Source organism: Colossoma macropomum, unplaced genomic scaffold (assembly GCF_904425465.1).
Source record: "Colossoma macropomum unplaced genomic scaffold, Colossoma_macropomum, whole genome shotgun sequence".
In the NCBI taxonomy this organism is placed as follows: domain Eukaryota; kingdom Metazoa; phylum Chordata; class Actinopteri; order Characiformes; family Serrasalmidae; genus Colossoma; species Colossoma macropomum.
This window is the reverse complement of record NW_023494798.1, coordinates 13,978,033-13,990,592: the sequence shown is the minus strand read 5'-3', so window position 1 is coordinate 13,990,592 and position 12,560 is coordinate 13,978,033. Positions and strand designations below refer to the sequence as shown.

The following is a 12,560-nucleotide window of genomic DNA, read 5'->3' as shown; positions in this document are numbered from 1 at the left end:
ATTTGCCACACAGGGGCTTCTCCTTCAGCTGTAGGGCCCCACACACGAACCAGTAATCCACCGACAACACCGACTGTACATATCCTCCCGGTATTTTACTGCGCTTCTTAACAGAACTCCTCCTTGTTAGTGGTGTAGTTGGCCATCATTGGGTCAGTGCTCTCTTTCCTTCCTTTTCCAACCTCAATCTGTATGTGTAATTATGGACTGTTTTTATCTTATGCTATTGTAAGAAATAAACGCAAATTTAAAAGAAGTCAAGTCTTTTTTGTGATACATAGCATGTGTGCCAATCTTAACTGAATGTTTCTTTATTTAGGCTTTATTTTTTTTTGTGAATACTAGAGCAGATGTGAGGCAGCTTCAGAAACACATGCAAGGTGCTGCTACAAAGCAACAGGACAGTAACTGACATTTCCCTTTTATTCCAGTTCGCAAAATCTCTTTTTTATAGTTGCAGCAAGACCTTTCGCAATCATGACAAATGTGAACAAATGTCATTCCACAGGATAACAAACATTAGTGAGTTGCTCATCTATTTAATTCATTATTTATGTGTTAATATTTTTTATGAATGAAAGATGGCTCATTCCCAAGAGAAGGTATGGTATGACATGTGGTAGATTAGTTTTGATTCTAAACTGAACCAACTGAACCATTATAACAGCTCTCCAGTATCAGATAAGACTAAACCTCACAGAAATTAATGACACTGTTTGTCTAATGGCACAAAGACAGACTATGGTTTTTATACATTTATATGAGAAATTTGGAGGGGTGGACAAAAAGGTCAGGTGGGCTTAACACTGATTGACATACAGTCAATCAATACATAACTGGCCAATCAGACTCTTTTTGTGCATTTGAAACTACAAGAGAGCTGACTGGACGGTGTAACAGATCAAGCTGCAAGCTAGCATCTTGCGCTCATTCGTACTTCCCTTGCACATAGAGAGGTGCCCAGAGCTTCCCTTCCTAATCACAATGATAAATGAGACATATCTACAACCTTCTGTCTGGAATGTCCAGTTTAAGTTTCAGCAGGCAGCGCTGGATCACTCCAGTCAGATCAGAGGCAGTTCAACAACATCAGAGCTGAGCACCCCCCACACTGAAGTCTTGTCTTCCTAGTTCTCACCGAGTTTGAGACGAGCGAACTCGTTTGCCAACTGTAGTGCCTCCTGTATGCAGTGTGTGTTCCTGCCTGTAGCCTGAGCAGACATGTCTTTGCCTCCTCCTTTTCCATCCAGCAGTGGACACACTTCTTGCACCCACTCGCTGGCCTTCAGGCCCCGATTTGCAACCTCCTGCACAGACAGGGAAATGCAACAAATGAAATTATTTAAAACACGGACCAAAATTCTGCCACACTGAGTTTTTCAGAAAATGCTGAGGGCAAAAAGCACAATGGTTAATAAAAGCCTGTATACCTGTTAGTAATGTTCTGACAGCATATGGAGGCTTAATAATTTTATTTGTGGGCCTGATACTACAACAGTGCTTTCGCTAGATGAACTCCATCATCACATAGTTACATTACAGTCTGAAGTACTATTGGGATGGGATTAGTTTGGGGTAAGGAGGGATAATCTTACTCCAACGCACATGTGTAAGCTCCAGTACTCACAGGCCAAAACACTGCAGACTTAAGCACACTGCATCATTAAATACACCTGATTCAGCTCATCAGCTAATCAGCAAGGCCTTCATAAACTGAATTCAGAGTGCCAGATGAGGGCAAATGCTAATATCCGCAGCACTTTGACCAAGAAGGTCCCCAGTTTTGCATGCCTGCTCCAGGGCATAAATTAAAGATGAGAGTATCTACTCAAGTGGTCATCAATCCTCCTCTTCTTACTTCCAACCTGCATCTAATAAGCCACTCCCCACTTGCCTTACACTAATGCATCCGATACAGCCAATCAAAGATTACTGAAGAAGTTAATTAGCTGGAGCAGGTGTTGCAGATGGTGGTCAGAACTTATCTTTGGAGAAAGGTAGATCTCCAGGACCAGGGTTAGCGAACACTGGTCTGTTCGATTTACGCATTGCCATAACACCAATGTTCCATATGCAATATCTGCAGCTGCTCACATGAACAAAACATGTCCAAACATTAAATTTAATCTAAATTTTATTTAGCCTAATCATCAACTCATGTCACTGAATGCAGTGTGTCATCAGCTTGAGCAAGTCAACATCCGTACTTTTTTTCTTGTTGATTTACATGTTTTAATGTTCTGAGTTGTACACTTCAGATAGGGCAATTTGTACAAAGATCACTGAGAAAAACTGGTAGTAATTACATTACCCCTCCTCCTCATATAAAACTAATCCCATCTGACTTAAACCATTATATTCACTGTGAATAAGACTTGTGACTCATTGTGAAGCAGCAGAGTTTACCTGGGGCACTTGGCAGAGGCAGATGATCTTGCCAGCATCATTGTCGACAGTGAAGAGCATGGCAGCGGTCTGAGGGGACTGAGTCTTCAAGAGCTTCAGAGATTCATTTAGAGCCTGAAACACAAAGGAACGGGGTAACAATTCCCAGCCCAATAAAAACATTCTATTCAGAATACACCAACCTAACAGCATTTTTTCTGTTTGCCACTGTTTGTTCAGGTAGTAAATCATAAGCTATGTATAACATTTGTTCCACACGCAACCTAAAGATTCTAGTATGATTAGATTACCATTGCAGCTGTAAGCACATGGGCAAGACTGGTACCTTAGCGGAAGCGCCACTCTCCATCTCCATGACGAGAAGAGGTTGGTTGGGGCTGCTCTCAATTATCTCTTTCGTCTTTTCAAGAACCTAGAGTAAAGCAAAAACAGTTTGACCGAAAGAATTTTCATTATCCTCTTTTATCTGAAAGCAAAATCGAAATTCTCCATCATTATTCTCATCCATTTGGCTCTTACCCTCTTCTGCACATCAGCTTTACTGGCACGATCTAGGTCATCCATGATCTTCTTCAAGCCTTTCAGAGACTCTCTCATCTCATCCTTCTGCCACTGTGAGATAACCACAGTGCCCAACGTCTGGAATAAAACACAAACAAAGATGTTAACATTTTTAAAAAAAGAAGACAACAAACTGCATGAAATCTAGTCTTGTGGGGAAGAGCTAGAAAGACTCGAGTTAACTGTGAGGATCACCTCGGTCAGGTCAGCTATTTCCTTCTGGATGTCTTTATTGGGGGCGGTCTGAGCCTTCACTTTCTCACCCATGGCAGACAGGGCTTGCCTCAGGGCATCAGCTTTCCTCTGAGCCTGTTAAAACACACATTAGTCACCATCACCCACACAAAACAACTGTTACTACAAAAGCCTCTTTCAGACTGAATCTTTTTTACATTGAATTTAATGATCATTATTACATCTTATACTTAGATATCTGTGGTGTGTGCATCATTGTGGTCTTTAAGGACAATACAAACCCAACCGAAAAAACAAACGTGTGTGAGCTGATCACCTTCTGAGCCTCTGCTCCAGTCACAGCCACAATCCGCCTAATTCCCTTTGCAATGGCCTCCTCTGACACAATCACAAACGGGGCGGCATGACTCGAGTTCTGCAGGTGCCTGAGATAACAAGCATGGGTCAAGCTTTGCCCTCTGCTTACCAAAACATCCCCACACCACCATTGAACAGTGTCATTAGCAGGTAGGTGTGACCCATTTCTGGCCTGAGTTAGTCATGCAGTCCTATGACAACACCTTGTAACAGATATGGAAACCCCTCTGCCTGTTACACAAAGTTCTTAAAGAAATTTGTTGACTCGCTGGTTTATGGCAAGTTAAGTACAGACTTGACACAATATGAGGCTCAGTAAGATCTCCATAAAGCTTACATAACTGATAAAATGTTAGGCAGAACTTACGTTCCACCACAGAACTCAATGGAGGTGAGGGAACCTGCAGGGCTGTTGGGGTCAGCCAGCAGCTCCTCAACAGGGACACCAATGGAAACAACTCTCACAGGGTCTGGGTACGTCTCATCAAACACAGCACGAAGTCCCTGGATGGCCTTTGCAGCAGCAAGGGGGGCCTCCATCGCATAGACTTGCTGAAGAGGGATCACAAGGTCAGTCAGAATCATAAATTTATCATGTCAAAACCACAGACATGTTCGGTTTCCGAAGTTATTAAACACAAATACAAACGTGGTACAAATGAAACTAAAATAGGACAGCCTGTTTAGTTACTTTGGCATCTGTGATCATGGCGCAGGCAATCTCCTCTGTGCGGCGCACTTCCTGTGTGCTCATGGCTCCTTTAGCAGTGAAGTCAAAGCGCAAGCGGTCTGGAGCAACAAGAGAGCCACGCTGATCTGCCTCCCCCAGGACTCCCCTCAGGGCAAAATTCAGTATGTGTGTGGCTGTGTGGTTACTCATAATGGGTCTCCGGCGAGCCTAATAGAGCACAAGAGGAGGAAGAGAGGCTTACTTCATACTTCCCAAGAGAAGAACTTTATGAGAGAATGTATATTAAAACTAGAACTTGGTTCAGGATTTCACACAATTTTTATGTAATGATACCAGCAGGCTCTTCTAATTTACAAATTCAAATCAGAAGAACCTAATACTGTTTAGCTAAGGCAATATTCAAGGCTATTTCAATAAATATCAATGAGCTAAATATTGTAGGTAATAATGATTTTAAAATATTAAATAGTGAGAGAGGATTTATATCTATTTATATTCTATCACAAAACTTGCGCATACTGTTCTTCTCTTACCTCATCAATATGCAGAGTGAGGCGGTCTCCAACCTTCAGGGTGCCATACACTGTTCCAACATGCAGCACATAGCCTCCACGAACCTGGGTGTTCTTCACGGTGAACTCCATCCTCTGCAATACAGTAAGCACACAATAAAAATACTTAACATATGTACGTTTCAAAGACAACCACTTAAGGTTGTCACGATCATGAAATTTTAGCTGACGATCAATCTTCATAATTGCGACTGATGTTTGTCTTTTCTTGTTCATTGTTTTTAACTACTAAGCTACAAGCCTTAGTTGGTCAAATTAGCCACTTTATTTGGTAGCACACACTGGTTATAGTATTGAATCAATACTATGCGCACAATCTACAGTTACACAGAAATGTGTGTAAAGTTAAGCAAAGATACAAGTTGTTCATGAGAATGAAAATATAAGCCCAAAAAAAAAAAACCTCATTCTGACAGCTTCCACGCTAAAGCCATATGTCTCAATGACTGCATTTACTACTTTCTTTTATTTGCATTTCTTTGCCGCCACGCAACACACACAATTCACATTTTGTCTGTTGCAGCAAATTATTGTGAAATTTAACAACTGTGAAAAAATTAATGCAGTCAGCTTAAAAAATTGTGATTAGGTGATTTATATAATAAGTGTGACAAAGCTACAACCAATTTTTCTTTCTCCCTTTTTACTAACAACCCTCTGGGTGTCTCCTTACGTCCTCTGTGGAGTCATTCTCTCGGAGCAGGTAGCCCTCGTCAAAGGTCTGTCCTCCCTGTTCAGCGTAGAAAGAGGTCTGATCTAGCAGCACACCGCACTCCTGCCCCATGGTCACTTCATCCACAAATGTGCGCTCTCGCCTCAAGGCCAGTACTGTGGCAACTGCTGGCTCAAACACTGCAGGGGGGGCACAAACATACTCAAAAACAATATACACCCATAAACACAAATGTTGTACAAACTGGTGTTTAGTTTGACCTACCGTAGTCACCGTTGTCGTCTGAGGTGTAGCGGTATTTTGGGCTGTCATCAGTGGCAGGGACACCCTTGTTCCTCAGCTCCTCGATGGCGTAGATGTCAAGCATGATGTGGTCTTCATCTCCAGAGCCTTTGCCTTGGGACTTCAGCTGGGAGCATAAAGAAGAATGAGGCCCTTTTAGATCCTGTATAACATGCTTACTAAGCAGTTAAGTAAGTCTAGTTATGTTTTAATGATAGGATGTAAAAACCCACTCAGATTTTTTTCTCAATCATTTCTACTAGAACTGATTTGTGTTTAGAAAAGTTAATCGCTTGTTATCATGTACTGGAAAATGCAAACTGAAACTGCACAAAAGAGATAAGGAAATGATTATGAAACTGGACATGCTGGTCTATGCACAAGTTTTGCCATATAAACCATCTGCTCTAGCTTTCCAACCTGAGCAGCCTTCTTTTCTTCCTCAAATGCAGCCATGTCCACTCCCATGCCCCTCTCCTCTGCAATGAGGGCAGTCAGGTCCAGAGGGAAGCCGTAGGTGTCATACAACAGCCAGGCTGTGTCCCCTGCATTGAAGGAAACAGGAGTATTAGCAGTAAAATACATGTCAATGTCACATAAATAAAGCTCCTTATTTGTCTCTGCCTAATTTAGCACAAATTTCAAGACTGCAGATGCATAACTGGACAGAACGTTGTGTCAAACACTTGCATCATTTTACTAAGCAGATAAAAAATCCACAAAGGTCAAGTGATCTCAATAAAGGGAGATTAAAGAAACTAACCTGGAATAGTTTTGCTGTCCCCAAGGCTCTGGATTTTGCGGTCCAGGATGCGTCGCCCTCTGCTGAGTGTCTTCAGGAACTGCGCCTCCTCTTCATTTATGATATCCTTCACCATGTCAGGGTCTTTCCTCAGCTCTGGGAAAGCATTGCCCTAAAGACAGAGAAGAAATAATCAGGTATTTCAGAAAACAACTTGATGAGCAAATATATGAATAAATGAATGAATGGATGGAAAAAAATAGTAAATTAATAAACTCAGGAATCAAATTTAAACGGTACCACATTAACTATAATATGACTAACAACACTATCAATACTGATCCAAAACCTACAGTCATATCTAATAAAACAATGTATTTAAGACTAAACAGCTGCATACTATTTATCCTTTAAAATTAATGCAGTTTAAGGAGGGGAGCAGGGTGGGGAAAAGGCGCTTCAGAGGCATTCTCACCAGAGACTCCACCACCACATCCACCAGAGTAGCAAAGAAGCCCTTCTGAGCACCCAGCTTCTCATGAGAGTAGCGTACAGCACGCCGCAGGATCCTCCTCAGCACATAACTACACACACATATGCACAGAATAAGTGTTACAAAACAAACACAACTCCTTCAATATGTATATACAAATACAAAGAAGGAAGGTAAAGCCATTATCTCACCCTCTCCCTGTGTTGTCAGGTCTACCCCCGTCTGACAGAGCAATAGTGATGGTGCGGGCATGGTCAGCCAGGACACGATATGCCATATCAATGCCATCTGTGTCTTCAGCACCAACTTTACCAGTGTAGGGCCTGGCTCCTGTGCCCTGGAAGCCCAAACCAAAAGCATTTATTAAGGTACCAAAAAAAAACAAAACAAAACAAAAAAAGCAATCTACACAAAGGTCCTATAGATGCATTTATACCTTCTTAATGGCTTCAAAGTAAGGGATGAAGAGGTCTGTGTCATAGTTGGACATCTTGTTCTGCAGGACGGACACCAGGCGCTCTAAACCCATGCCTGTGTCAATGCTCTTCTTTGGGAGAGGCTTCAGCTCTGTCTCAGACTCTCTACAGAAGACAGTCACAAGGGTTATAAATTGTATGAGTTTGTATATAAGTGTAAGGGCTGAACTTAGCTATTGTGCAATTATTCTACCTGTTAAACTGGATAAACACAAGGTTCCAAATCTCCAGCACGTTGGGGTCGTCCATGTTGACGAGGTGGGCAGCGTCTCTCCCTCCAATGCGGTCATAATGGATCTCACTGCAGGGCCCACAGGGACCTGTGTCACCCATTTCCCAGAAATTGTCCTTCATACTGCCGGGCAAGATGCGACTCTCCTCCATCCTGGTACACATTCAGTGCAACACAGGTCAGACAAACACTCCACAGAAATAAAATGTCCTTAAAAGTAACACACAATGCTTTCCCAAGAAAAAAAAGGCAGACAGACAGACTGACTATCATTTTAGTTGCATCACCATATCCAGTCATGCTTCCATCTATGAATGTTACATAAATGAAAACTAGGCATCAGTCCTTGTTAAATACATGTGAGGAGAAGTAAAACTGCACTGCTTCGAAGTGCATACACCTCACTTAACTACAAGCAAGATCTTCAAACAACTGTTACTGTTAAACTACAAGTGAGATCCTGTAGGCAGCACTGCTAATACATTTTTAAACTAGAAGGAGCTGGCGAGCAAACAAGACTAGAATAATACTTTATAATAAATATTTGGTTTTTTTTCTCCACTGATTTTGAAAGCTATACTCCCTTGCAGCCTTGGGATGAATCAGGGACAGTAAAAACTGAGGTACTGGAGAAAAACAGCTCTCTACAGCAAAAATATTTATGACAATGAAAGCAACATTTTCATCTCTGCAAAAAGCACAGAATTAGAACATTTATTAGACATCATTATTATTTTTTTATTATTATTATTATTATTATTATTATTATAGCATTAGAACAATAGCGTTTGTGGAACAAAACGGCGAACAGCATGAATTTTACTGGTTAACTTTGTTTTCTTGCCCAAGCAACTGCCAGCACACTAGCTGTTAACTCACTACCAGAAATGAGCTCCACTGGAGAAAACTGGGTGCAGCATGGATCAAAGTCTGCAATTTGCTTATAAATAATTGCCTCTCTCATTGTTGAGCCTATCACATTTTATCAGTGTTCTCTGTGGCGACCACTCGTGCTAACCATACACTAGAAGACTTTAAAAGCAAAGAATTCAGTAACTGTATGAAATAAATGTAAAGTTTTTTTTTTGTAAAAGTTCCCATCAAATTAACAAAAAAATGTTTTATGATCATAAACACATTGCCATATGCTTACAATTTACTGCTGAAAATCTTAGATGCTCTGTATTTTTTTATAAAAATAATTTACAGAGCATATTACTGTAGAGACACCATCTGAGATCCAGTTTATTAGCTCAGATTTGTGGAAAAATCAGTAGAAAAAAAACGGTTCAGCTTCTTGTATTATAAAGTTTTAAAATGACCATAACCATCTAAGCTTACGAAATATGAAAGTTATGAAGTATAGAACATGACAAAGTGCGTTTTGGAACCACTGGTGGTTTCACGGAATTAAAAAGGTTAAAAAAAATGTTTGGTGTAACGCCGGCATTACTCGCGCAAGGTCTGATTCGCTATGTGTATTTTAAAAGGAGTTATCTCTGATCTACCTTGGTCTTGTGCTAAGCACTCACCCTAGGTCCAACCAGATCTGCCTGCACTCCAGATCAGGCTCAAGGCCTGCATCAGCATGGCCTCCAAAGTAAGTCACATACAGACGGTCAATAGGGATGCCAAACTCCTGAGTAAGCAGCTCCAGAGCCATCTTACAAGCCAGGTGCTGCAGAGAGAAAGAGATGAGTCAGAGAGAAATACACAAAAACAGGTCTTTAGTCTAAACTTCCAGATAATGTTTTAGAGCTAAAGCAAGAAAAAAAGAAAGAAAGAAAGGAGTTAATCATAAAAAAAATTAGCTGATTTAAACATTTAATTTAAGTAAGCGATACCGAATAAACTAGCATGCCCAAAAGCTCTTGTAAAACTTCCCAGCTTGGTTTCTTGTCCTTACTTTAAAGTAATCTCCAAAGGACCAGGACCCCAACATCTCAAAGAAAGTGTGATGGTACACATCTTTTCCCACATCATCCAAGTCATTGTGTTTTCCTCCAGCACGGATACACTTCTGTGTGTTGGCAGCACGCTTTAGTCTGGCCATGGGGTGGGACGGATCGATGGTGTTCAGGAAGATGGGCTTGAACTACAAAAGGACAAAAAGACTAGGTGAGCCCGGCCGCAGACAGACATATGACTGTCACAACATTCTCCTTTATATAAAGGCATGTAGGCACAAGCAAAGCATTTGTATACAAAGAAGCTATTACAGTGATTATCGAGCACAAAAATGTCATGACTATTAATGCTACATTAGTAAGGGGTGTGACAGTCACAGGATCTTCTTACCTGGTTCATGCCAGCGTTGGTAAAGAGGAGGGTGGGGTCATCCATGGGAATGGTGGAAGACGAGTGCACATACTGGTGCTCATGATGACGGAAGAAGTCAATGAATTTCTCACGGATCTGAGCTGCAGACAGTGAAGAGTCCATGCTGGCTGGGCTTTTCACAGAGGACTAGGGAATTAAAACACACAAACAAAATAAGAATACTTCATGTATTGCTGCCAGCAAAATCCACAACCTCCTAACATGATTGAGCCATGCGTGCAGTAAGGAAAAAGCCTGTTAGAGAACAAGCTTAGTAAGTCTTTTGAACTGCCAATCAAATAAAACCTATTTTGAATGGACAGGAATGCCAAACAGTAATTCAGACAGAAACGCCAACCAGTAACTCAGACAGAAACAGGAAGTAACAACTCATTCTTCCGTTTTTCTGGAGTTAATATGCTCCTGTAAAGGGAAAACCAGTAACCAGGAGAAGTAAAGGAAAAGTTTCTCTTTGATCACACTTGACTGTTCAGAAGTATATTTTCTGTCACTTCACAAAATATTAGCAAGTAAGCAGACACTGAACATAAATTAAGGTCAGAGCAGGTTAACCTTATACAAAATTAAAGGAACCATCAACCAACATATTTATTCCAACACACCCATTTAATCTCTTATGGGAGGAGAATGATCCAGGAAGAACTATTCCTCATGAGACAGCTCTGATTGGTAAACAGCTCTAGTCCTAGCAGCACTAATGATTACATAACCTGCCCCAAGCACCGCTGGATAGAAGCACTACTGCACAAAATAAGCAGTTTCATAGAAAGATAACATCTCTACAGAAGAGCCATTCTTTCAGTGCCATTACTGTGTGACACAGAATGGCCTATGACTAAAATCTATCTGGACTTGCAATGTACTAACACTGAACTCCCCAACATGCACTCTGAGCATCTGCACTGATGTTCACCTGCAATGTGCAATTAAAGTGGCGATAAGTTTTAATGCATTACCAGAGTAAGATTCCTTGCAGAAATTACGCAATGCTTTTCATGGCATACTATGTAGCAGCCGCACTAAATATCTACTGATGTTATGAAATTCTCAATAATATTAGTCGCAGAGCTCTCATGCCATGGCAGTACACACAACACACAGGGCGAGACTGTGACACTTTGCATTACAACTATTTTAAGCCCTTACAAGACTTGAGTTCAGCAAGCAAATTAAACACGGGAAACACAATTTAGTCCAGCACTTCAGACCAAGCCCTGCACAAACTGGGTTCACCTGGCAGCAGGAAAATGCTTTGGCACAGAAAAAAGCGAGATGAAGAGCCATGGATGGACAGCTCCTAAAGGGGCAGGCAAAGAGATTTTAAAAGAATCATCCTTGATTTATACACACAGGCTAGTGACTTTGATTCAGTCAGGCCATTCACTTGGATGCATCAGCACTTTGGGGATGCTCATTATGCCGTTAACATGAGGGCCAAAGCCACAGTCTAACTTCATAGACATAATGGATCTCAGGATTACACTCTGAACGTTGTCTACTCAGAAACTTTAAGGCGTAGAGAGCTGCCACTGTTTAATACTAACCGGGAGCCGGCAAGGCGCACTGCGCGGTAACGTTACTAAGCACTGGGGCCAGCTCTGATAGCGCCACCGCCTGATCAGACAATGACCTAAAACAGCAGACTGATGTTAAAACTGCTATTTCATATTAGCCGAGGCGCAAATACAGTCGAGTTCCAAAACCTGAATGCCTGAGCATTCACAATTCAGAAAACTGAATTCTGCTGTAAGGTGTCAGTTGCATTAGCCAGATTAGCACACTAGCTAACCAAAGCGCCACGAGACCCGGCTAGGCTAGCTGAGCTGTCATTCAGTCAGGTCAGCTTTAGCAGTAGGCCTCAGCACCCAGTACCACGAGGAAGTTAAAGTCAATATAAATGTGACAAATAACATGAAAAAACAGGCAGCGCATATAAAACCAGACACTCACCGAAATAAATCCTAAAGCTCTTCTGAGACCAACACGCAGACTCCACTCTCCACACGCCGGTGCAATGAAGGAAGATTCGCGCAGGGTTCAGGCCGAGCTGAACCGCCATTGGCCAGTCGACAGTGACGCCCGATTTTACATCGTTCTTATTGGTTTACAGTGCTGTCAATCAATCAGGCAAGCCCGCTTTCATTTAGGTTTAACGTGGAGCTGGATGATGCAACTTCAAAGTAACAGTGAGTCATTTAGCACAAACAATAACAATCATGTGAGTGGATAACACGAATCACTAAGTAAAATACGTTTTATTGTACTATATGGCATTAAGTACCGACCACAACAAGCGCCTATATTAGCCTGAGGAAAACAAGTAGTCTCTATGTACAAATTTTATAATTTACTCTTCTGCTGAAGAGAGAATTTGATATGTTGAACTGTTACCAGAACTGTTCAACAAAGCAGGGGTTCTCAGCTGGACAGTGTGCACCAGACATTAAGACTGTCCAGTAGAAACAGGCTTTAGATCTTCTTCTGTTAAAAAGCCCTCACTTTGGGCCAACAATATTTGGCTAACTGCAAAATCCTTGGGG

At 41.5% G+C, this 12,560-nt stretch overlaps 1 protein-coding gene across 2 annotated transcripts; it reads right to left on the bottom strand.

Annotated features, from left to right (window-relative positions):
• Positions 1 to 405: 405 nt before the first annotated feature.
• On the bottom strand, positions 406 to 12,097 carry LOC118817783 (alanine--tRNA ligase, cytoplasmic-like). 2 transcript variants are annotated; one of them, XM_036584713.1, is made up of 22 exons: positions 11,971 to 12,087; positions 11,254 to 11,317; positions 9,979 to 10,146; positions 9,587 to 9,775; positions 9,213 to 9,358; positions 7,642 to 7,833; positions 7,409 to 7,553; positions 7,164 to 7,309; positions 6,955 to 7,063; positions 6,501 to 6,651; positions 6,158 to 6,282; positions 5,720 to 5,864; positions 5,456 to 5,634; positions 4,744 to 4,857; positions 4,211 to 4,417; positions 3,887 to 4,071; positions 3,479 to 3,587; positions 3,163 to 3,276; positions 2,926 to 3,045; positions 2,732 to 2,818; positions 2,407 to 2,520; positions 406 to 1,307 (listed from the first exon to the last, which is right to left on the bottom strand). In XM_036584713.1, the coding sequence occupies exons 2-22, from the start codon at positions 11,302 to 11,304 to the stop codon at positions 1,128 to 1,130; spliced, it is 2,976 nt and encodes a 991-aa protein (XP_036440606.1). In that variant the 5' UTR covers positions 11,305 to 11,317; positions 11,971 to 12,087; the 3' UTR covers positions 406 to 1,127. The 2 variants fall into 2 exon arrangements, with proteins under 2 accessions (XP_036440606.1, XP_036440607.1); XM_036584714.1 differs by lacking the exon at positions 11,254 to 11,317 and having other exon boundaries at positions 11,971 to 12,097.
• Positions 12,098 to 12,560: the final 463 nt, after the last annotated feature.